The 27,375-nt window shown below is 37.3% G+C and overlaps 1 protein-coding gene across 1 annotated transcript in view; it reads left to right on the top strand.

The window, feature by feature from the left end:
- Nucleotides 1–26,464, top strand: part of LOC120517403 (glutamate receptor ionotropic, kainate 3) — a 511,659-nt gene extending 485,195 nt beyond the window's left edge. The window contains exon 16 of the mRNA XM_039739711.1: nt 26,404–26,464. Within this exon, the coding sequence (XP_039595645.1) occupies nt 26,404–26,454 (51 nt within the window). The 3' untranslated portion in view covers nt 26,455–26,464. The remainder of the gene's footprint in view (nt 1–26,403) is intronic.
- Nucleotides 26,465–27,375: the final 911 nt, after the last annotated feature.

The following is a 27,375-nucleotide window of genomic DNA, read 5'->3' as shown; positions in this document are numbered from 1 at the left end:
TGTTATTACTAAAAAAAATATTGTGAGTTTCAATGTCTTCAGTCTTTCAGCCATTTCATAACCTGCTACTGTTTAAAATGGAATTTTTTGATCTTTTTTTATTTGTGAGTTCCAGTGAAAGTCTACACATACAGAAAATGAATAAAGGGACCAAATGTGAATTATTATAGTAGTGCCCTTCTATTTAAACAAATGTAGCATCTACATTCAACAATATGAAATAATGATTTTATATTTCGTATCTGTTTAATGCTACTTATTGAAGTGGCTCAACTGGCACAAGTAAGAAAAATAATTTTACAAATAAAAAAGAAACCAAAAAGACTTCAGGTTTCTTCACACCTTCTGCAGGCTACAATGTTACAATGCCCTTATATTAACTGATCATATTGATATTTGTTTGAAGAAAGAAAAATCTGTTTTTTGTTCATGCTAGACACATTTTAAGTATTCATCCTCTACATAATAATCTGTTTCAAGAAGATGTAAATGTTTGGTGATGTTCTCTTACCTTTATTATTTTAATGAATGCAGTTTTTATATGTGTATTTTTGATTATTTACTGTTTTTTTTTAATAGTCAAAGGTAGTGGTTTTACACCAACAGAAATGAATGCAGTGTTCTATTTTTACTATCTCAAAGTCACATGCACAGACTAATTATTATATTTTCTTTTTTTCCCCCATTTTCTGCAAAGCTCTCTCTCTCTCTTCCTCTCCCATTTTCCTGGTTTACTCTCCTTAAAAATGATTCCCTATACATGCTTCTCATACACCAGTCAGACCACCTATAATTATTTCTGTTGTCTTAAATTTTTCTTTGACAATTTCCTCATTTGTCTTCTCATCTCAGCTTCTCTATAATTTATGTAATGAAAATTGAAATGAAGCAGGTGATTGCAGTGACATTTTTAATAAGCTCATGGAAAGAATTCAGAAATATTACCTGTCACTGACTCACATTGTGTGTTCATATGAAGTTATTAAAAAGGTATAATGGAACTGCCTCTGTCCACTTCTCTACTAAACTTAAAATTTGAAAACAATCAACTGACTACCCAGAATGTGTTGTGAATATTAAGAAAAACATATCCTGAAAAATTGGCTTTTTCTTTCCTTTAACTCCTCTTCAGCAATTACTTGTTTATAACCGGGGTACACCCTAGTCACATAAGAGGCGTATTGATAGGCAATAAGCAACTTATCTTTGAAGCAAATAAGAACAAAGTAAGAAAAAATGTAAACATTAAAAATATTTTTTTTCCAGTGGATTTTTGCTTTTTATTATACCTCATCACAATCTCTTACAAGCTGGCTGCATTCCTTCTCTTATGATAGAACTGGTGTATGCTTTGTCAGACTGAGATGAATCATTCAGAAGTAGCTAGAAAGTCCGTCTTTATTCCACACAGTATATAAAAACTATAAACTGATAAATGCATACAGCTTCTGAGGTCACTTGCTGGCAACAGCGCTAAGGCCAAAAATGAATTGAAATTGAACACTACAACCTCCCACTCACTGTCACTCCTGAAAATCATAATTAAACATTGCAGCCTCTTCTCAAAAGGACCTATGGTGGTTTAATCTTAGAAATGCAGCTTCATTTTTTCCATAGAGTGCCCTTGTTCTCTGTTTAGTGTTACATACAATCAGGGTTTTGTTTGTGAACATGCAAACTTTCTATAAATATACTTTTTTGTAATGTTTTGTAACAATTGCTTTCCTAGTAACTGTATGTGTTACTTGCTGACCACGATTAGACTAATTGAAATACAACTTAACAAATATCAGAGTATTTTCTTTTTAACACACTGTGAAAAATGAAATTGTACAGTTTGCTGTATGGGTAATATGGTTTTAAAGTTTTAAATAAAAGAATGTTTTATAGTACTGGTGTGTCTTAGAAATCTGTTGCTACTGCACTATGTATGGAACACTCAATCTTATTGGGCCTGCTTGAAGTATTTCTAAAAGTAAGGGCACCATCTTACCAAGAAGTTGTTAAAGTTCTTTTAACACCTCAGTTGCAAATCAAAGAAAGGAGTTCAGGATGTTAATTATTTTGAATTGTTTTAATTAATAATTATTTTCTTTTTCTCATAAAACTGTAATTTCCACTTACTCTTGCCTGAGTCGATTTAGTACCAATCTGAATAGATATTCTCATTAAACAATTCATACAGTAAATTAGAACATTAGAACAATCTACATGTTGACCATTCAGCCCAACAAAGCTTGCCAGTCCTATCCCCTTAATTCCTCCACAATCACATCGAGTTGCGTTTTAAAGGTCCCTAAAGTCCTACTGTCTACCACACTTCATTATTAGCTTAATCCATGTGTCTATGGTTCTCTGTATGAAGAAAAACTTCCTAATGTTTGTGTGAAATTTACCCTTAACAAGTTTCCAACTGTATCCCCGTGTTCTTGGTGAACTCATTTTAAAATAGCAGTCTCGAGCCACTGGACAAATTTCTTTCATAATTTTAGATATTTCAGTCATGTCACCTCTTAATCTTCTTTTGCTTAAACTGAAAAAGCTCAGCTGTTTAAAATCTTTCCTCACAACTCATCCCCCACAGCCCTGGAATCAGCCTAGTTGCTCATCTCAGGAATTCTTCTAGCACTTGTATGGACAACTGGACAGATGCACAGACACATACAAAGACACTTAAGGTGAATAAAAAATTGAAGCATCACATTGACATAAGAATGCAGACCCTTTAAACAGGATTTTGTTCAAGTCCCATTATTCAGTGATTGCAATCTGGAGTCTGGAGTTCATGCTCTGTCAGATCGTATGTAGGCCTTCCATACATATCTATTTTCAGATCTGTTCAGTTCTGTTCATATCCAGGCTCTGGCTGAGCCTCTCAAGGACATTACCAAGGTTGTTCGTATGCCATGCCTCTGTTGTTTTTGGTTTGTGCTTAGGGTCATTGTCATATTGGAAGGTAAGACTTCAGTTCAGCCTGAGGTCCAGAACACTCAAGAACAGATCTGCATTAAGGAGAGCTCTGCACTTTTTTCATTTACCTTTCACACAACCCTGTGAAGTCTCCAAAACTCTGACACTGAAAACCAACTGCACAATATGATGCTGCCACCACCATACTTCACTGTTGAAATAGTATTGCACAGGTTATGACAGGTGCCTGGTTTCCCCTAGTAATGATGATTATCTTGGTTTCTTCAGACCCGAGAACCTTGTTTTCTTACAGTCTGAGAGATCTTCAGGTGCCTTTCTGCTAACTTCAAGCAGGCTTCCATGTGTCTTTTACTGATGAAAAGCTGGTATCTGGTCACTGTGTCATAATTCGAGCTCAGTGGAGCGTTGGAGTGATGGTTGTCCTTCTGGAAGTTACTCAGGTTCTCTGGAGCTCATTGGGTTCTTGGTCACATCTCTTACCTTGGCCTTTCTTATAATGATTGCTCATTTTGGTAGGGTAGCCAAGATAAGTCATGGTTATTCCAAACCTTGTTCATTTACATATTATGGAGACCACTGTGTTCTTGGTAACTATCAAAGCTGCACAATTTTTTGCAGCCTTCCCAAGCAGTGTGCTTCAGCTATCCTGCCTCTAAGTTCTGCTATCAATTCCTTAGACCTCCTGGTTTGTTTTCTGCTCTGATGCACGGTGTCATCTTTTGGATCTTCTGTTGACAGGTGTGTGCCTTTCCTAATTATGTGCAGCTCGTTAAATTGACAACAGGTGGACATCAAAACAGGTATAGAAACATCTGAACGATAATCAATAGAATGAGAAGCACTTTGCCAAATTTCAAGTGTCATAGCAAAGGATCTGAATACTTGTGTCAATATATTTCAATTTTTCATTTTTAATACATTTTGAAAAAAACATCTAAAAGTCAGTTTTTGCTTTGTCATTCTGGGGTTGCTCGATATAGAACAAATGAGTTTAAATGATTTCAGCGCAAGGCTGCAACATAGCAAAATGTTAAAAAAGTGAAGAGGTCTGAATACTTTCTGAATCCATTGTAGTTATGACTAATAAAGATGTAACTGTCTTTTTGTCACTTGACATTTATTTAACTTTTTTTTAGGTGACACAGTGTTGCTACCTAACAACCTCAAAGATTCCAGTTACACTGTGTTTAGCATTCTGCCTTTAACTTCATGGGGCTTCATCAGATACTCCATTTTTCTAACACATCCCGTGTTCCTCTCAAGTTATTAGCCCAGTATGAGAGAGAGCAGCCATATGCATAATGTAAGTGCATCTTGCAGTCTGCATTTACACTACCAGTTCTCAAAATCAGAATTAGAGAAAATGTCTGCCCCCATTTCTATTAAGTTTAGGTTGCACAGTCTAAATGTGGAATTGTAAGTGTTACGCATGCGTTGTAACACAGTACACTCCTCAGGTGTAAGTAAACACAGATCTCTGCATGTTATTTCATCTGTCAATCTACTTTTAAGGAGCAGAGATTGTTTGCTTAGAATGATGAGTCAGCACAGAACAAAAATATATAAAAAATCTTGTTGTCTTACTGAACCACTGACTGCTCACCTTGTCCAACATGATTGTTTTAAGGTGTTGCAGGAGGCATGACAAGGACGTAATCAAGCCATAATTCTGAGCAAAAATTCTTTGAGGGATTAGAATTGAATTCAGTACCATAAAAAATCATCAAACACGGTCTGGTCAGGGTTTTGTGTCATATATACACAAAAATTAGAAGTGGTTCACAACAGAGTGGCAGTGTACCATGGCCTATCATCCCCTCCTGGGTCTGTCCCTGCATTTGTGACTGAAACTTTCAGGACAGACTCTAATTTACCCCAACCCAATAAAGAAATCATTGGCAAAATGCTTTTAAGAAGTGATTGTAATCACAAGAGAGATAACTTTTAAATGACTAAAATCTACAAACATCATTAAAGTAAAATTAAGTGACTACCTTAAATACCATTTTCAGTTCACAAAAAAAAAAATGAAATAGTTGCAATGAGATTATGCGGTGATATACTACCGAATGCACCAACCTAATCCTTTGTAAATACAATGCATTTTAGGAAAACTGATTTTGCTGCTTTTAGTAGAAACAGGTTTACTGCCTCAAAGCTTGTGTTCCATCACTTTTATGCCACTCGTGAGGGATGAATCATTCTCACTCCTCAAGATGATGCATGGCTATAGAAAGTGCCTCGCCATTGCTCATTTCTGGCAGAAAAGTGATAGAAGGCAAGATCTGAAACAGTAATCTTTCTGTGTTACAAAGTATGCTGGCATAAAAAAAAACATGGCCCTAAATAAAGAATAATAAAGCATAGAATTTAAATAAAAAATGACAGTCATTGAGTTAAAGTTAAATTCTTTAGATACTTTAGCCTTTATCAGTAACATTACGATGAGCATGATGCAATTCTCTCTACATACCTTACAATCCTTGTGCATCTTATAGCAGCAACATCTGAAAACAATACAAAGACAGGAGACAGAATAAATCAGGAAGGCATGAGACATATACAATTTTAAAATATTGGAAAATACTGTCTTTTGTTTCCCACACTTTTACAAATGAAAGTGCTATGAACACCTAAATTAGCTTTATTATATTTCCTACACTTATATAAAAGTACTTGATCTTGGTAAATTTTTTGTTGTAGAAAGTTGTGGCTTAGTTTCAAATGAGCAAGCAGTTAGTCCTTACATCGATCGGTTTAGCTAATTGGCTGTTGAAACTAACAGTGATGAGTGACTAGCGAATGGTTCGTTCGTTTTAAATGGTGACAAGTGAACCTGCTCAGTCCAAGTTTGGCAAAATCATAAAAAATGCTCAGGAACCTCAAAGAACTTCACAAAATGCATGGAGGTCAGTAGGGAAGGAGAAATTGAACTAGTTTTGCTTTTATTATAATGATGCAGTGGTCTTTGAAGTGTCCCTGGTTATTAGGGGAGCATCTGCCAACTATGTTGGACTGATTATTGTAGCCAAAAATGTGACCTCAACTGTGAGGTTACTGCTCCTCAAACAATAAAAGATGCAGACAAAACAAATACCACAAACAAAATGTAACAAAAAGCAACAAATAGAAAATAAAAAATACATATATACACACACACATATATATATATATATATATATATATATATATATATATATATATATATATATATATATATATATATATATATATGTATATGTATATATATATATATATATAAAAAATCATTGTGCACACAAAGGTCAGGGCGTACCTGGATTGTCTTTTTTTTCTGATCCATCTGTGCACATACTTTTCACTTTTTTCTTCCATCAAGAAAATAAGAAAATAGAAACACTTTGTAAATAGTAATAAAGTTTTTGTTATTATTATTATTTCCAAGGGCGTCATTCTGATTTGAGAAAGGGAAGGGATCCTTTAAGTCAACGTCAAAGTGAACTTTATTGTCATCTCAACCATATACAAGTATACAGATAGACGAAATTGCGAAGCTCAGGGTCCACAGTGTAACAGCATGATGTGCAAATAATAAATTAAAAATAGAATTAAAATTTAAATTTAAAATTAAAACACAAACAAGACAAGACATTGTGCAAAGACAAGACAAAGAAGTAGCAGCAATATTGACGTGTAGTTAGCAATATGAACATTGATGTAATGTATGGTATTTGCAATCTAGATACATAAATATAGTCAATAGATATGTAATATAATAAATAAATAATAGATATAGATAATACAGAAATTATCAGTGTATGATAATAGTTGTTTAAGACATGTGTAAACAATGACAGGTCAGAATGTTTCACAGCAGAAGGATATCAAGAGTGTCAAAATACTTAACGGTCAGTATGAGATTTTCAGATCTTTTTTACATGCACACTTGTCTTTGCAGGAAATTGGCTTGCATGTATAAAAGTTTTGTTATTAGAGGTGGTTGAAGCAGTGTGGAAGATCCCAGGGGGCAGCATGGTGTCAAGGAGTCCGACAGCTTGGCAGATCTGGCTTTGATGCTGCACTATCTTCTTTTGGATGGCAGAAGTGTGAAAAGTCCATGTGAGGGGTGTAAGGGGTCCAGCACAATGCTGCAGGCCTTGTGGACACTGCGTTTGTAAAATATGTCCTATAGTGAAGGGAGAGGCACCCCAATAATGTTCTCTGCTGTCTTCACTATCCTTTGCAGGCACTTGTGGTCGGATATGTTGCAGTTGCCATACCAGATAGTGATGCAGCTGGTCAGAACACTCTCAATGGTGCCTCTGTAGAACATGGTGAGGATGGAATGGGGAAGACTTGCTCGCTTCAGCCGCCTCAGGAAATGTAGTCTCTGCTGGGCTTTCTTGATTAATAATAAGGTGTCATGTGTCCATTTAAGTTCCTCAGTTATGTGCACACCGAGGAACTTGGTACTCCTCACAGTCTCCACATCTAAACCTTTGATGCTGAGTGGGATGTGGGCACAATGTGATTTTCTGAAGTCCACGATTATCTCTTTTGTCTTGCCAACATTGAGAGATAGATTGTTGTCTTCACACCATGCAGATAGCCATTCCACCTCATCTCTGTATGCTGTTTCATCATCCCTGCTTATCAGTCCCAGCACAGTTCTATCATTCGCAAACTTGATGTGGTTGGTGTTGGGCATGGCTGTGCAGTCGCGAGTCAGCAGGGTGAACAGCAATGGACTAAGCACCCAGCCCTGCGGCGCTCCAGTGCTCAGTGTGATGTTGCTGGAAGTGTTGCAGCCCATCCGAACTGACTGGGGCCTCTCTGTCAAGAAGTCCAGGATCCAATTGCAGAGGGTGTTGTTCAGGCCCAACCTGCTCAGATTTACAACCAACTTTTGAGGGATGATTGTGTTGAAGTCTATGAATGGCATCCTGACATATGTGTCTTTTTTATCAAGATGTTTCAGGGAGAGGTGAATGGCAGAGCATATGGCATCCTCAGTTGACCTGTTTGAGCGATATGCAAACTGAAGAGGGTCAAGGGAGGCAGGGAGATTAGTCTTTATGTGTGTCATGACTAACCTTTCAAAGCACTTCATTATGGTTGGCGTAGGTGCAACTGGTCGGTAGTCATTCAAGCATGTCACTGATAACTTCTTCGGCACTGGTATAATGGTGGTCGACTTGAAGCATGCTGGGACTGATGACTGGCTCAGAGATGTGTTAAAGATGTCAGTTGACTGGCACATTCTTTGAGCACACGACCAGGTATGTTGTCAGGTCCTGCAGCCTTGCATGGATTGACTTTGGAAAGAGTCCTCTCCACGTCAGCTATGGAGAGACAGAGTACCTGGTCAGTGGAGGGAGGTGTTGCTTTTCTCGCAGGCTCTTTGTTCTGCGCCTCATACCGTGCAAAGAAGTTGTTCAGCTAATCCAGAAGGGAGGCATCACTATCGCTGCTGTGTGGGTTTAACTTGTAGTTTGTAATTGTCTGAACACCCTGCCACATACGATGTGCGTCTCTGGTGCTGCTGAATTGTTTGTTAATCCTCTGCGCTATGCCCACTTCACTCTCCTTATAGCGCAAGACAGGTTGGCTCTGGTCACCCTTAGGGCGGTCTTGTCTCCAGATCTGAAGGCTGCATTTCTGTTCTTGAGAAGCTTGTGCACTTCTCTCGTCATCCAGGGCTTTTGGTTGGCTCCTTGGTAAAAGAAACATCCTCTGTGCATTTGGAGATGTAGCCAGCCACAGAGTCTGTGTACTCCTCCAGATTGATGAAGTCACCATCCATAGCAGACTCCCTGAAAATTTCCCAGTCTATCAATTTGAAGCAGTCTTGGAAAGCTGAAACAGCACCAACCTGCCACACACTGATGTTTTTGAGGGCTGGTTTAATGCGCTTCAGCAGGTACTTGTATGCAGGAACCATAAAAACGCTGATATGGTCTGAGTAGCCGAGGTGGGGGCGGGGTAGGGCCTTGTAGGTGTCAGGAGTGCTTGTGTAAACATTGTCCAGACAGCTTTCCCCTCTAGTAGCAAAGTTCACATTCTGGAAGAATTTTGGGAGAACTGACTTCAAGTTGGCATGATTGAAGTCTCCAGCAATAATGAAAAATGCCTCGGGTGCGTCGTTTGCAGTTTGCAGATGATCTCATAGAGTTCTGCTATCGCCTGGTTAGCATCTGCATGCATAATTAGCCATGTGGTGCTGTAAGAGAGACTGTCAGCTCACAGGGAAAACTGTTATATATCCAATAGCAGTAATCATCAAATTATCATTATGGTCCGCTAATGTACCCCGAAATAAAAATACTGCAAGATTTTTTGATTTTATTTAAAGGTATGTGGGTCCACATCCAGGTTGTGACTTCAAGTATGCGTGAAATAGATCAGTCAATGATCTGGCATAAGCATGCATGAAAGTTCTGCGCATGGCTGCTACAGCTCTGTGATGTCAAGCTGGCCTATAAAGAATCATGACTTACTGGAAAAAATCATTCCTCTAACCTGGCTTCACAAGTTCAAGGAAAATTTTGGCAGATGAGATTACAGTAGTCAACAAACTCAGCATATTTGCTGTAAAAAATGCTTTGGCAAATTTCATCAATGAAACTCATTTTTGAATGACTTTTTTCAGGGACTCATGCAAATTGATTCATCGACCATGAATGAATCGATTCAGTGGAGCCGAACAGGAGTGCTAAAGCACATGCATGTCCTGCATGATGAATATCAGTGTCTGTCATTTCACTGACACTGGTTCAACCTCCAGAATGATCTCAGCTCACATCACTTATGAATCTTTTGAATTCATATTGTATAAATATCAGCAATGAAAGCTCAGAGATGGATGATTCTGTCCTGCATTATACAAGTAAATACATTAAGAGCACATTTACTGTATATTAGAATGTATTGTTTGTTTTATACAATTAGTTATTGTCATTATTTTTATCTGAATATATAAACATTATTAAAAATAACATGTTTATTTCTCTTTATTCATTCAATAAATTAGTCACACAAAACTAAACCTGGTAAAAACATTATTCTAATTTCTTAGCAAATATTCGCTTTCAACTTTATTTTATCATGCACTTATTTATGACTCATTGATTGTACTGCATATGCATCATTATCTGATTCTCCTGCCAGAATGTTTAACAATCTGTCTTTTTGTTTAAGCCCTTTTCGGAAGTCTTTTCAATCAGTTATTAAATAGGGCTACCAGGGTGGTACACCAACCTTTCTTGTTTTTCTGACTCGCCTTTCTACCTTGTTAATCTGAGGCTTGGGATCTGCACTGGCAATCGGAAGTTTGCTGGTTTGAATCCTCGTAAATGCCAAAAGGGACTCTGCTCTGTTGGGCCCTTGAGCAAGGCCCTTAACCTGCAATTGCTGAGCGCTTTGAGTAGTGAGAAAAGTGCTGTATAAATGCAAAGAATTATTATTACTAGATAGATAGATAGATAGATATTGTGCAGAACTTGTAAAATGAAAGAGTGTTAAATATTTACATTGGGATGTTGGGGGGAAGCATTAAATTACCTGATAGCAGCCAACAGAATAGCAGAATTAGTCTGTGGCTATCACCTCCTGGAAGAAATGGAGGGGATGTTTCATGAGGGCATCCAGTTTTGCCACTATCATTTTTTCCACAACAGCTTCCAGTGCGTCCAGGGTTGGTCCTGTGATGGAGCAGGCTTTCCTGATAAGTTTGTTTAATAATGGTGACTATTTCATTTGGTGTTATTTATTTATTAAAGGAAGCAAAATCGGGTCACCAATAAGTGGTTTCTAACATTGGCACTGTTTATTTTCACAAGTATTCTCAGGTTCTGCTCTGATTCTCGTGTACTTTGAAACTCTGACCTCTTTTTTTAACAACTAAAAACTCTTTTTTTAACAAGTAACAACAAACTTAATCACTTAATTTCCTTCTTCTTATCATTTTAGTTTTCTTAACCTACTTTTGTGCAGGGTCACAAAAAGTCAAATCCTATTCTGAAAGTACTAGGTGTAAAGTAGTTATTAAATATGGAGGGGGCACTAATTCATGGCAGGGCACACTCTCATGTAAACCCACACTTGCGCCCACAAGGAAAATTTACAGTTGCCAATCAACTTGACAGCATGTTTTTGGAATGTGGTATAAATCTGGAATTTGTGGAGGAGAACCATGCAATTAAAAGAACAGAAATAGAATCAGAGTACTGTGTAACAACAATGCTGCTCACTGTGTCACTATAGCTCCATGAAGAGGTGGTAGATGGGTTTAAAATTTGATGCAAAGAGCCGAATTACAAGGCATTTTTGAAAGTATGATGTGCGCTAATATAATGCACCCTGTTCTTTGAGATTCTTTCAGGCTGCAAGTGTGATATGTCATTCCTGTTACATTAGTGCCTGAATACATTGGGTTTCAAACCTGTGGGCAATATCCACTGAAAGGGGAGACAAAAAGGTTCTGAGTGATAATGAATATAATTATAATTACAAGAAATTTAAACAAACGAGGGGAGACCATTCAGTCCATCAGACTTGTTTGTTTAGCTAATAGCCAAGCTGTTCCAATAGCTCATCCTGATATTTCTTAAAGATTTTTAAGGTTTCTGCTTCAATTGCATGCTTCAGTAATTTGTTCAGGAGTGCCACAACTCTTTGTGTAAAGAAGTGCTTCCTGGCTTCAGTCCCAAATGTCCATCCATCCATTATCCAACCCCCTATATCCTAACTACAGGGTCATGGGGGTCTGCTGGAGCCAATCCCAGCCAGTACAGGGCGCAAGGCAGGAAACAAACCCCGGGCAGGGCGCCAGCCCACCGCAAGTCCCAAATATGCTTCCTCTTAATTTCCACTTTTGTCCTTCATTATGTGATTCACCATTACATTAAAATTGAATTTTGATTTTGATTTTGTAGGTTACCTTGCAGGAGCAGGTGCAGTGTTAGCGATACTGTCTTACAATATGGAGATCAGGGTTTGCATCCCAGTTGCTCACAGCGTGGAGTTTCATGTCCTCCCCATGTCCACATGCATTTCCTCCAAGTCATCTGGTTTCCTTTCAAAGATATGCAGGTTAGGTGAAATGGAATTGCTAAATTGGCCCTAGTGTTTGTTTGTGTGTGAGTTTGTTCACTCTGTGATGATCTGGCAATCTGTCCCGTGATTATTCCTGCCTTGTACCTGCTGTTTGTTGGGACAATCTCCAGTTTTAAGCAGGTTTGTTAATGAATGGATGGAAGTTACCTTCTACAAAGTTATAATTCCAAGTGGTGTAAGAGTTGAGTTTGAACCCTGGTTCAATGTGCACCTAGCATGTGTCTGAGTCTTATACCCTTCTGAGATTATGTTTAAAAGCGGATGATGTTATTTTATTATTCACTATGATAAATGTATTTCTTGTTATTTTATATATTATATCCTGTTGATGGCAAACTTAGGAAACATATGGTTAGGAAACATAAAAAATGAATGTGCATCCTGATGTACTTTTAACCCTTAGTAAATTCACGTACACCCTAAGCTAACAGGACTATCAATCAAATTGTAGTTATTTAAGGTATCAACGTTTGTCAAGTTTCGTTAGCAACTAGGTGTAACCAATCATGTTAAAAGTTTTCTTATTATATAATGAATTCCTTTTTTGAGTAGTGACCTAATTAACTGATTGTATAAATATAGCGCAGAGGACATTTTTTTTTTCAAAAAAACACTGATATGATGCTTTTTGCCTCTTTGGAGATTTAGATAAAGAATAACGATTGACGCTTTCTCCTGCCTGTTTTATTGCTTAAATTGGAAAATTTCAGTGGGGGGTGTCTGTATTCATAATTTTCTTCCACAGCTGCAATAGCATTTATTAACTAACATAACTATTAAGCAGGACTTATGATTGTGGTAGTTCTCAAAGTTAGCATATCTCAGCAAACAGTGAGAAAGTCTTTAGATTATAAAATTGTGGGCAGTTAACTGCACCAATAGAATTTATTGACAATATTAAAACAATATGGCCATCAATCAGTGCGTTTACATGCAAACATAAATAATAACCCAGTTAAGGCAAAAACTTGGTTTGTTAATAATCCGCATTTACATACACAAATAACATTTTAGAGTTCTCGTTTGCAAAAATGGCCAAACGTTATCAAACTAAGCAAAAAAGAGTTAAACGTCATCATCGACCACTTTGATTCCGAACATAAGCTTGACGCCTATGATAATTATATTGTGTTTTACAAATATGTTCAATCAAACGGAGGCTTTATTTATAGGTTTCTGTTACCGGATTGCATGTAGCAAACTTTTTTTCTGCTTGGCTGTGTGATTGAGCCCTGCAAAGGTCTGGCATACCGGTATGTGTGCTTGTTGCCTTACACCCATAGCTGCTGGAACAATAATAATGCAGATATTTTTACTTTAATAAGATATGTTAAGAAATGTTTCACTACTTGGATTGTATTGCAAAGATTAGAAACGTATTGTTAAGAGGGGGGCTGAACGCACCCATAGAACACACGGACGCTCCTCAAAAACCCCGTCTTAAAAACGCTGATAGACTACCTTCACATTGCTCCCTTACTTGCTGGACTGGTGCAGCTGCTCTGTCACGTGATATGCTTCTCGCGTGGCACTTCACATACTTAAAAACCTGAACAGCATCTATCCTTTATGGCTGATTGCTTGTCTCTCTCTCCTCCTCCAGACATCCACTGCTCCTGTTGGGGATCCCGCTCCTGATGCACACCCCTTTTGAAAGAGAGAAATGTTTGTTTGAAGTGTTTGAATAAAGTTCCTGTCTCTACAATCACCTGTGTTTCTGTGAAAATCTGTGACCCAAGCTTGACAGTACGTTCAGCTCATCAGCATAAATTCAGTGATTTCAGAAACACTGAGACAAATTATTTTACCTCAGAGAAGGATTAACATGATCACCTAAACATTTGCCACTGGAAATATATTTTCTGGACGTTACCCATTTCTGCAGAATGCGTGTGCAAAGCAAATACATGCGGAGGCTGAAAGGGTGCAACAGACATGCACAGACTACAAAGTTCTTAACAGTAACCTAGTTAAGGGTTTACATGGCCACATTTGTGTAGAAATCTACCTGTTAATCAGGTTTCTCATTGGCTAATAACCCAATTTCTGTAATTGGAATAAGGATTTTCATGGCATTTTGGAAATCAGGTTTCTGTGAATAATTAGTTATTAAAATGAATGTAAACTTGCTAAATGATATTTAACATTTTTACTTACATTTATGTTCTTAGCCATCTCATTCCTTTAAGAGTCACAGAGAACTAATGCATATCCCAACAACATTCGCTGCAAAGTATATTATACAGCATGTGTACATCCATTTTTGCTCATACCAGAGCAATTTACAGTCACCAATTAACCTGACAGAGATATGGGTGGAAACTAAGAGTACTCAAAGAAAAACCTCAACAAACATAGGCTAGTGAAAATTCCTCCAAACACAGTGCAGGGCTAGCATTTGACCCCATGGCTCTAGAGCTGTGTTAATTTGAATTTTACAAGAAAACGTATGAATTAGGAAGACAATATAGTTTAAGTACAGTATACAACATATGATATACAGTATATGAAATAAGGTCATCAGTGGAGTTCCTTGGGGTATGTCGTTGGACCATTACTTTTTCCGATATATTTTAATAATATTGATTCTCTTATGCTTAGTAAACTTGTGAAAATCAAAGATAACATTAAATCCGAACGGATGGCAGACACTGAGGAGGCAGCAAAAAGAATTCAAAAAGACCTGGGCAAGCTTCAGAACTGCGTGAACACCTGGAAAATGCAGTTTAATGTAGAAAAGTTGAAAATCTTACAACATCGGCAAAAGGAACATCAATTCTAAATAAAAGATGGGAGGCACTGTCTTACAAGAAGCACCCTCTGAAAAAGATTTAGGTCTGTATGTTGAGAACACTTTCATTGACTAAGCAATGTAGAGAAGCAATTAAAAGGGAAAAAAATGTTAGGTTATATCACAAAAACAGTTGAATATATACCAAGGGATGTTATGTTGGGACTATATAATCCACTAGTAAGACCACATCTGGACTACTGTGTGCAGTTCTGGTCACCACACTACAAACAAAACATAGCAGCTCTTAAAATTGTCAAAGGAGAGTAACAAAGTTCATCCCAGAAATTGTTTAGTTTCAAACGGTGGATACTGCATGGGGACCCAATCCAGTTATTTAAAATCCTCAAAGCCATTGAGAAAGTAGATCCAGCAATATTCTTTCAGCTGAAGAGTGAATCACGCATTCAAGGACATCAGTGGAAATTAAGGGGAAGCGCATTAAAGACTGAAGCCAAGAGGCACTTCTTTATGAAAAGAGTTGTGGGAATCTGGAACCAACTACCAAGACATGCAGTTGAGGCAGAAAACTTGACAAACTTTAGGAAGTACCTTGATGAGATATTGGGACAGCTTAGGTATTAGACTGAATGGTCTCCTGTCATTTGTCAAATTTCTTATGTTTCTTGTGTAAAATTCACTTTTTCATTTTATTTGGATTTATGGTCAAAGGGCATATAGAATGTAGGAGTTGTCCATATTAAATAACCTTTAAATAACATCACATCAAAGTCAATATTTTGCATTGCTATGATCTCCAAAAATATATGGGTACTGGGTACTATGTGGAAGTGATAAATGAGTTCTTTAACAGTTGTGCTTAACAATGCAATATAAACAGCATGAACATGCTTAGTGGTGATTTGAATGCAGTTGGTGTTGTTTATATAGTACAGCCAGTAACATACCGTTACACTATTATTAATGCACTGATAAACCTTAAATGAATTTTAGGTAGTTTTAGGAAAAGGTCAAAGTGGAAACAAAACTACAAGATGATATAAAACATTTTTGAATCCCCTCAGACAAAACAGGCCTTGAAAACTATGGTCCAGCTAAAATAAAGAGAGAGCCTTTTCAGGAAGTCGTGGAAAGACACAGAGTTATCTAATTATATAGATACGCAAAACAAATCTTGGAGAATAGAGAGTGGAAGATAACAATAAATAATAGTAGATAAAAACAGCAGAACTAGAACTATAGAACATAGAGTTGCATGGCATTATGGACCATTGCACATTAAGATGCATTAACAGGCAACATTTATGCATATAAATGCATTAAATACTCCAGTTAAAGCTAAATCACATGGGAGGTACAAAAATAAACACTGGAATCGGAAAAAAATCTGCCTTTGAAGACCAAGATGATTTATCATAATATGCAGAGGATGACAGAATGATCAAATAATTACTAAACTCTTGAGCAAGTCGTTCTTTTTCTTTATTTTTTTATTTATTTAAATGCATATCATTTATTATTAATGAAATATAGGTTTGCAACTATATATAATTTTTTTCTATAAAGAGTATTACAAAGTATAATAAAGGAATTTCACTGCTTTCTCTACATATAACAATATTTCTACTATTATTATTTTAGGACTATTATTGTCATGTGTGTAGAGTACAGTAAAACTCTCTTACGGGTGAAAACAAAAAATGCAAAAGGTTGCCACTGTGCTGCCTTGGCATTAGTGAGTAGCATCTTGAATCTTATGTTTTCCTTAAATGTAAACTTTGTACTACTACTATTACTAATATATAAAATGGTCTTGATTAAAAATATAAACATAGCACTTAGTACTGCCATCTCATAAATCCTGACTTCACTCTCTGACCTTAGCGCTGACTGTGAAAGGTTTTACAAGTTAAACTTCTGTCCACATTAGGTTCTTCTAGATGTTCTTGCTTTCATGCAATGGTCTGTTACCCCGTACCTGATTAGGTCCTGCCTTACACACTTCTATGCACGCATGTATCTTGTATGCCTAAATGATTTTGTACAGAAATGTGTGCTTAAGAAATTCCTTATTGAATTAAAATCATATTTATGTAGGAAATACTTCCTTATACCCAAAATTTTGAATAAATGCTCTCTCTTCATTGAGAATTAGTTTTTCTAGCTTTTCAACACCAAGAACATTTACTCTGTACATTTTTCTAGACCAAGTAACATATGTATGGCTATGTGTAAAAACTGGCAACGACAAATAAATACCAAAAAATAACTAAAGTTTGCCAAGAAATGGAGATGGAGGAAATGGCACACCTACTTGTTTGGTGAAAGGTAGTATGATAATAAATGTGGTAATACATTTTTAAATACATAATCACACCCCGCAAGAGTGCAGGCTCTTATTGCGTGTAAGAGGACATTGCTTAGAGGATGGCTGGAGGGTACCTGACTGATTACGAAGACATGTGTGAGTGAGCGCGTCAGGCAAGTGCCTAATTACTTCCTAAGGTTTGCACATGTGCCCCATTAGGAGCATTAGTATAAAATGAGCCTGCATGGAACAGAAGGGGGGACAGAAGAAAGACAAGAGCTGTAAGAACAGCATCAGTAAAAGAGGCAGAATGAGCCATCCAGGGTATGTGAAAGGTGGCACAGTGGATGTCACCATGACAGAGCGAAGGATCGACACTCTAGGGACAGATTGTCCATACTAAATTAATAGGGTGGAGTGGGTGAGATTGTAGCAGAATACTCTCTAGGGATCAGAGGTACACTGGCGTGAACAAGAAGGAAGTCAAGAGGACAGCCGACCCCGAGCGGTCTGGCCGACAACACTTGAGACAGCCAAGACAGGAGTCGGGTTGGAAAAAAATGCTAGTGTTTTTGCCAGCTGAGCAAGTAATGGGGACACAAAACAACAGTGGCACTAGGCTCACCAGATGTAACAAGGAACTGATGACTGTGATGGTTGTCTTCTTGTTTAAAGTTCTGGATTTTATTCACAGAAATGTTCATTTTTTTATGGATTATTTATTTATGGAAGAAAGTACTGCACTTTGGGACACTCTTTGATTTTTGAAATGTTTTAATAAAAACACTTCTGCGCTTTTTTGCACCTATCCCTTGCTTTGAATGAGTGTCTTAATCCACTGACTCATCTTCAAGTATGTTATTGGTGTTATTGGGTTCAACAGAGAGCTAAAAACCAGGAAATGATCATCCAGAAGTACAATGCATGTAATGCAGCAATGAAAGGAATGCTAATGTTTTAAACCTCACAAAGAGAAGAGAAGCTCACCTGCCTGATGTTTTACATACCACGACAAAATGGAAAAAGAAGAAAGTGCCAAGGCTGCAGCTGAACTCACCGTAACTGTTAACCCTACAGACAGCATCAGCTCTGTCAGGCAGTACATTATGAACTGTCTCAAAAAGAGCAAGCTTGGCAATGCTGGAAAGTCAGCACTCAGTTGGTAAATTACATTAAAATATTTGACATAACTCACTAATAGAAGTCTCATAATATGACACTGGTATAACTTATTATCCTGAGATATCCAGTATTTATCCAACCTGAGGGTTCTACTACAGTATATGCAAACATATATAAACAAGGCCGGCAAGAAAGGGGTTCAGAAAGGAATGGAAAAGAAAACTAAAGCTACATCCAAGCCCAGACCGACAAGTCCAAGTTCAAGCTCAAGGTATGGCCTCCCAGAGACTGACCTGGATCAGATGGGCAAATGCCCAGACTCCTCGGGACCACGGTCCGCTGCATCGTCTCCAGTTGAGAGCGAAATGTGGAGTGAATTTGCGAGTGCAAGTGACGCAGGTCATGATAGCTCACCGATTGGAGAGGATCATTTGAAACTAGAAAAGGCCTTGCAGTCCGCACTTACACCTACTCCACGCAAGCTATGTACTATAAGAACATTGATAAATGAACATGAACATAACAAGAAGGAAAAAAAACCTTCAGAAACACAGTGTCAAGTCAGTTTATGACTATAAAACAAGTACTAGAAATCAAAATAAAATGCAAGGGGTGTGGATTAACATGAACATTTAGTGCGACCTGAAGTGTTGCTGTGTACTGTGGCTGTACTCACCATACTTCCAAACTTTTTTTTACAGGTACCTGTGCTGTCAGGTTAGTTACCTGTCAAAGTGTAGCTAGCTTGCAATACTTTGGATGTCTGAGACTGTGATGAGAAGTCATTTAATATGACATCCTCAAGGCAAGAAGCAGCTCTTTAAGTGTGGTGTGCTCTTCAACTTGAAGTCTTGTAGTGTGCTGCTGGCCTTGATAACTATAAGATCATTCTGGAGTTTGAGAAAGACAAAACATTTTAAAGCAAGACATCATTTGTGCATATGTTTGAGTTCACATGTCAACTGGTTTGTTGCTTCTTTCTTAATAATGCACTCGTTCACTTGCTGTGAAACACCACATAATTTTCTTAGAACTATTTATTTTATTCTTGTAATTTGTACACACAAGAAGTTGGATCTTAACAGGGTTTGTTTGTAATGCTAATCATAATCTTGGAGCAGTTAGGCATTTCACAGTGGATAATTCACAAAAAGAAATCCTGTGACTTTGCATATCAGTGAATAACACAATATCTGAGAGCTACATATATAGCTATACCATGTCAAAATAAGTATATTTTACTAGAGATATAATTAAAGTATATTTTACTATAAATTGCATTTTTTTAATTTACTAATACAATTACCGTGTATAACTTGATTTTAGAATCTATGCTACATGTACAAAAGATATGGCTCAACTGTATATACTACCTCGGTAGATGCTAGTTTTAAGTATGCTACTCTATGCAATGAGTATAGTATTTTCAAAATGAATTGTGGCTATAGACCCAGACAGGAGTCAGTTTAGTCATTGGGATGAGATAAATGACTGCACCAAGACAGCTTCTAACCTTGATCTTCTCCACCATTTACTGCATGGCTTTTGTTCCACATCACTGCATTTTCCTGCTTAGCTAACTTGCAAAGCAACCGAAAATGAAATTCACAGAGCAAATTACCTGGCAACTGCCATCTGGAAACACATTCCCCTAGTTACTTGTTGTGTGCATTTCTAAATCTGAGTTATTGCAGCTATGGTGTGATAGCTATGCCTCCCAATTTTGACACTCATGTTATACCTTCCATACCAGAATGTTAGTGTGGGACCATAATGATGCTTGTTCTACCTTTCACACATGCAGGCGTCTCATGAACTTACTGGTGAATTGCAAGGTCAAGGGCAGATGTGAAGAAGGTCAGTGTCAAATACCCTGGGAAACATGAACAGGCAATTTTGCAGGTCAGCATCTGCTATAATTCCCAGAAATGTACTAAATCTGATTTTTGTGGACAAAACTGTTAAGTCACGATGATGTTTATTGAATCTTACAAGATTTTAGAGATAACATCTAAACGTTACCAACTATTTTGATCTTTACACAATTTTTTTTTTTAATTTTTATTTAAAGTGTCTGTATACCAAGTATATCTTGAAGTAATAGAGGTATTTGAACCAAGGACAATATTAAGCCTGTTTAAAAATACTTATGTCTCTGTGCTATCTACTTTACAGCTGATGTTATCTACTAGTGAAGATAAGGTGAACTAACCATGAAACAAAGTGTGTGCAGCTCTCACATCTGGTAATGCTTTGTGCAGAACTCCATAAAATCACAAATGCAATAGCACAATTCTTCAGATCCTGTGTTGAATGTTTTAAATCATTCGCCCATATTGTTCAAAAAAGTGAAGCAATTGGACAAATTAAGCACTCCACCATTTCAGTGCACACTCTATATTATTTCAAACAAAACCAAAAATAATCCTTGAACCTTGATAATGTGGCATTGTTGGTGGTCTAGTACCTCTGCACACCCTTCTGGAGCCCATCATCTTATCTGGCATCTGGTGTGTGTTAATACTGTATTAGTGCTGACTAAATGAATAAGGGAGAGAGAAGGCACACAGCCGGGAGGAAGTCACTGGAGGGAGCATGAGGCCGATGCTCAGGGGATGAAGGAGGTCACTCCGGCTAAGTATCCTAGGAGTAGGAGTGACTGAGGTGCTGCTCGGTTGGAGCGACTCGCCACACAAGGCCAGAGAGAGGCAGCATGGCTGCAGGGGAATTGGAAGGCTCAGTGCGGGGAAGACATGGACCACAGGGGTGCAAGGATGAATGCAAGTCAGAGCCTCAGGGAGGGTGCCCTGCTGGGAGCCACAGAAGGCTGTAGGGGTCTACGCCAGACGCGGAAGGTTGTCTGAACTGCCGCCTTGGCTGCAAGGATATGTTAGGGTTAAGCTAAGGAGACATTCATTTTAAAGGAGTGCACCAGGGCTCGTGTTTTTATGGACAACTTCCTGCACTGTGTTTTTAACCTCATTTTAATCAATAATTTATTTGTTTGTTTTTAACCTCCACAAGCACTTTATTTCTTGAAGATTGAGCACTGCACAGGTTTTGGACACTGTTTTGGCTTTTGACCATTTTTAATAAAAGCACTCGGCACCTGTATGCACCTACCCCTTGCTTTGTGTGTGAGTGTCCTCATCTGCCTGGCTAATCCGGTTACATATATGCCGCGTTCAAGGGGCTCCTAAAACAGAAGTGGGAGTGTGGCGCTGATCTGCCCCATCACGCAGACATTGCGGGGGAGTCTCAAGTCTGAGATCCGGACCTGGAAAATCATTTGTATTTTTACTTTAGCCAAGAGAAACTTTTGAAGCTCCACACAAGGAGGTTCACCTACCCACATATACTGGACAGATTACTGCACAGAAATGCGACGCTTGGCACCTCTGCTAAACCACATGCACTGGTGGCGTTTTCTCCCACATGCTTAGAAGTATGCATGTTCAGCTAATTGGCATTAGATATGGACTGCCTTAAGTTCAATACTTCTAGGCTGAGCTCCTAAATGTCCCCATGAATCACATTAAGAAGGCTTGACAATCTTATGTCATATTGTGACTGTACAGTACTTGTTTATTAAATTAATCAAATATAATAAAAATTACATCTAATTTTAAACAGCTAATATATACAATTCTGCAAGAAAATTTCAACCAAAGTGTCATTGACATTACAAACTTCCTTCACAATTTTTTTTCATTTTTTTTTAGAACAGAAAGACTCATTTACCTAGAAGTGTATTACATTTTCAATGTAATTCAGGGAATGAATGTACAATGTTAAATGTAATAAGTCACAATAAGATCAATATAATATTTTCCCCTCATTTCTATAAATTGTTCTGCATTTTTTTTAAATATTAATAGCAAATTGTCAATTTCAGTCATTACTTGCATTATGAAGAAAATTGAAGAGAAATATTAACCTTGCCACTCAGGAGATTGTATCTTTTTGACAGAGCGCAGAACCCCATAGCTGTCAGTCACACTGCCTGCATGAATAATTAATCTAAGGCTAAAGTTTCCTCATAATGGGAAGATTTATTATCTTTCACTATCAATTAATCCCTTAGGATAATCTTATGGCAAGAGAAAGTAACAGGAGTATTTAAACATAAGAGAGACTATATTTCTTCATTTAAAGGGCCTTAAAGGAATGATAGTACTTTAACAAAGAGATAACAATCACAGGAAAAAACTGGGTCAGACATTCTAATTGAATGAAGCAGAAGATTTTAAAGCACACTTTTTTACACTTACAAAAACCTCAAATTATAATTGTATTCCTAATAATATTACAATAAAAAAACACAAAATCTTTTTCATTACACAAAATTAAGTAACAAATATATACTTACTGAACATGCGGTATGTAATTTGGCTCAAGAGGACGAACTCCAGCTGGGCTCCAACTGGGTAGATGGCGTCTCGTGGGTGAGTCCACAATGCTGGGATTCACTGCTGAAACCTCTGGAGATGTTGTCGGCCTATCAGCAAAACAATGGGGGGGTGGGTGCCCACTTGATAACCCAGAAAGGTGCCATCATTCATTTGACAGTTCTACAGAATCTGAGCTGAAGGTCTCATGTATGCAATAAGAGATATGAACAACTAGCCTATGAAACAGAACTCTTTGAATACACCAAGTTTAAATTACTTCAACACACTCTCCATTTACCAAATGTGCAGTAACAAAAAATAGGGTTTAATAACTCAAAAGCACCATGGAAGCATGGTGGCACTTTAGTTAACACAGCTGCTTAATGGCTCAAGAATCCTAGGTTCTAATCCCTCAGGCTGTCCCCATTTATATTGGAGCTTATACATTCTTCTCATGTCTGCATGGATTTTCCTACCTAAAAATGTAAGTGTTATGTTGTAGCGGTACTACATGATTAATGTCATTGTAAATGTCTTTTTTTAGAACAAAACTGAATTTGCAGTGAAACTTACAGGAGAAAAGAAGCAAAAAAAATCACACAACTATGCCATGTAGTGACTAGTGCAAATCACACCATTAACCCAGAAACAAAAGTATTTAGTCCAGTGTACTATATATTTGAAAACCCACATCGCCCCCTCCACCCCGACACACTATCTTTTATCTCATCTGGCATCAGCTGGGGCTGATGGGAGGACATTTTATCTTTGCTTACAAATTTTAAATAGCACTTGCAAAAGAGGCATTTCATTATAGACTGCCGCTATAGCATTTTCTTCTCATCTAATTTGGAGGAATATGTCTTTTTGTGACAATCAGAGATTGCTTTTAACCATGTTCAATTTCCAAAAGACACTTTTCCCCCTTTTCTTTTTCATTTGGACTCCTTTATGAGAAATTTACAGGTTCAAAAGTAGTGTACAGTGTTGTTAAACCTGAAAGGAGCAGTAAGTACCTTTCTTCCTGCTATAAACAAAAAAAAAATTAAAAATGATACAAATGAGTTTTGTGGTTACAAAATTGCAAGTGAAAAGACTTTAGAATCAGTTTCATGAAACCTTAGCTGCTTTCCTCATCACTACCTATTCAATTTCCATAATGTTATATTTTACATTAATGGATAGTGATGGCCAGGTGCATGCTGGTTAAAGGTGAAGATACAAATTTCATTGCACTTTGTACAAGTAACTATAACATTGAAAAGAACTGATGACACCATTTTAAATCAGAGCAAAACCTTACATTTAAGAAAAAGCCAAATAGTCTTGTATACCTGCATACCATTACTAAGTTCTAAGAGATAAGTAAGCCATGGTGAAACAGAATGAAGCGTGTTTACCACAAGCTGTTGTTCAGAATTTGGTAGAATGAGACGGATAGAGGACTGTGTTATAAACATTTGCTCTTTCCTGTTGCTAGATATTTATTTAAGTTAATTTTACAATGAAGCAATTATAATTGTAGGCATTGATCGGCAGAATTGTGATTTGTACCAGATTAAATCAACCTTGAATTTTCCTTATAATATTATTTTATACTGCTACTTTTTACATATGCAGAGTCCCCAACTCATCTACTGCAGATGCATTTTGTGGTGCATGACGGGTATAGCCAATTGGCTTTAGAAGTCACATAATTAGTTCAGTGGAGATCACCTGTCTATATTCAAGAGTTTTCACTTGATTGTAGTAAAGGTTCATCGTTATCTGAAAAGTCCAGCTTGTGAGCGTCAGTACTGTGGCCCAAACTACACAATGAAGACAAAAAGAACACTCCAAGCAACTCTGTGTAAAGGTGACTGAATATCCCTTGGAGTCCAGAAAAATCAATCATTAAGAAATGGAAAAAGTATGGCATAGATTTAAATCTACTTAGTGCAGGCCGACTGCAAAAACTGAGTGATTGTCCAAAAAGAACACAAGTGAGGGAGGCCATCAAGACACATCTGATAACTCTGAAGGAGCCTTAAGCTACAGGGTCTCAGACTGGAGCAGGGGTGGGCAAAGTCATTCCTGGAGGGCCGTAGTGGCCGCGGGTTTTTGTTCCAGCCCAGTTGCTTAATTAGAAAACAATCCTAGCCAAACATTATATTTCATGGCGTGTTAGTGCTTTAACTCTGCTATGTCAAGTCATTCTCATATCCTAGATTTTTTTTCCATTCTAAGGATATCATCCAAATACTTTGAAGTGTAATACGGATGGGTAATTCTCAATCCTTCATTTTTTTCTCTTCTCTTTCCTTCCAAGTATTTAATTAAACCAAATAGTGCACGATAAATACACACAGGTGTAAAAGGTAACAAGCAGAATGGATTACTGCTGGTTTCTTTTGTCATTTGCATCTTATTGTTAATAAGGAGCAATTAAAAACCGAGAATGCAGCTTATTAAGACCTAAATAAGCAATAAGGGTTCAATATCTTAATAAGGGAGATAACTAAAATGAAGCAGAAGTGTTTCTAGAGCAATAAGTACTTCTTATTAAGCAATTGAGTTGGAACAAAAACCTGCAGCTACTGCGGCCCTCCAGGAATGACTTTGCCAAACCCCTCGACTTTAGAGATTGTGCGTGCACAGATATTGCTGCTTCATCAGTGACAGTTTATGGGACAATTACAAAGAAAGGTACTAATAAAAAAATGCAGAGAGTTTGCTGGAAGACACATGAAGTAAGCTGGAAGAAGGTTCTATGGTTTGTTGAGTCCAAAACTGAGCTTTTTGGCCACCAGACTTAACACCATGTTAGAATACTGCACATTATCAAAAACACACTATCCCTGCCAAGAAGCATGCAAGCAGGCTTGTGAGGGTACGGGGTTAGATAAAAGCATCAATATACTGGAAAATCCTGTGGGGTGGACCCGATGCAGTCTGCAAGAAACCTGCACCTTAGGAGAAGATTTCTTTTCTAGCACGACAACAACCCCAAAGTCAAAGCTACATAGAAATGGCTTAAAAATAATATTAATGTCCTGGAAAAGCCAAGTCAGAGTCCAGATCTCAATCCAGTTGAGAATGTGTGTGGCAGCACTTGAACAAAACTGTTCATTTGCGATCCCCATGCAATCTGACAGAGCTTTGGCAGGAGGAAACTTTGCAGTGTCCAGATGTGCAAAGCTGACATCGACCTGTGCATAAAGACTCAAGGCTGTCATGGCTGCCAAACTCTGACTTGAAGTGGGAGAATACTTATGTGATCAATTACTGTGTGTTTTATATTTCACTTTGACATTTAACAGTCTTTTTCTTCTGATCAGTATCAAAAAAGAACAATTAAATCCATTTATGATTCAAAGTCTTATAATAAAATGTGAAAACCTCCAAGGCTGTGAATTATTTTTACAGTATAGGCATTGTATGTTCAAGCACACCATGCAATACATTTCTGAAAAATATTGTATCCTATTTACCATTAGCTGACCAGAAGCAAAATTTAGCTCCTCTTTAAAATAAAAAACAATGAAAATGTTAAAATAGCAATATTATACAGTAAAAATAAATTGAACTATTAATTATATAAATGATCAGTCATGCCAGGGCTGGGCTATGGCCACCTACCACCCAGAATTGGATTAAGTAGGTGTGTTTTGGTATTGTTCAAAATAAAGAATAATATTTAGAAAGATCACTAGGGAAAATACACAGATCTTTATTTGTAAGAATGAATAAGCTTGCAATGATAACTTAAAAAGGTGTAATAGTATGAAACTTACCCCGCTGTTATTTGTCCTTTTTTTTTTACTCAGATTGTGCCAGGGAGCCTCTGGACACCTGCAACTTTCAACTGGAGCAAATAGGCTGAAAAATAAATGGGATGATGATTATTAACTGAAATTTTGATTCTGAAGTCTATTTCCCAATAATGGAAATCAGTACGTTTGCATAGGAAATACATTTTTAATTAATCTTCTCACTTAGGTCATGTCATGGGAATTTATTCACTGCTATCTAACAAGAGGAGCAAAAAATGTACTACTAGATTACTGGCAGAAGCCATATGGTTAGCTTTATGCATTTGTAACACAAAACCTACCCATGTTTTTTTCTGTTTGAAAGGGTAATTAAAATAATTTTAGATTAATAAAATACATTTGATAATAGATCATTATTTGACACACAGCAAAGAAAAAGGTTAATCTTGATCGATGTACTTCCTTCTAAACATATGTTGTACAGAAGCAAGGTGAGCACAAGAAAGGTGAAAGCGTATAAAATGTAACTTTAAAAAAGAAGAAGAAGAAGAATCTGAACCAGAAAGTGAAACTCAACATAAGGCATCACATATGGAGGGCCCTCTCTAAGACAGTACATCAGTGTCAGCACAGCTAGCAAACGTGGGATAATACCGAAACCTTTAAGAGAGCATTAGTCAGATGATTGGCAGTGAAAAAGGAAAGTGTAGCCTGTGCAAATCTCCTTTGCAGCAGGGTCAACACTTATTCCCATTTTAACTATGACGTTGTTCTAGGGTATTCTTTTTTCATTTGTTTTAATATAGTAGGCATTCTTAGATCTCTTACATGTTCCTTTATAATTTGACCACTACACCAAGTTCTTGAATGGGGGTTTATGTAATTACATACTTTTATGTAATTACCAGAGGGCTTGTTGTTTTTTTTTCAGCCACATTTAGATCTTGTTTTGTTTCTTCTGGAATTGAACATTTGCAACAGTAGCTTGTGTTGTTATTCAGTCTGCGTTTTGGGGATCGTGTCTGT

Source organism: Polypterus senegalus, chromosome 17 (genome assembly GCF_016835505.1).
Source record: "Polypterus senegalus isolate Bchr_013 chromosome 17, ASM1683550v1, whole genome shotgun sequence".
In the NCBI taxonomy this organism is placed as follows: Eukaryota; Metazoa; Chordata; class Cladistia; order Polypteriformes; family Polypteridae; genus Polypterus; species Polypterus senegalus.
This window is presented reverse-complemented; position numbering and strand designations above follow the sequence as displayed.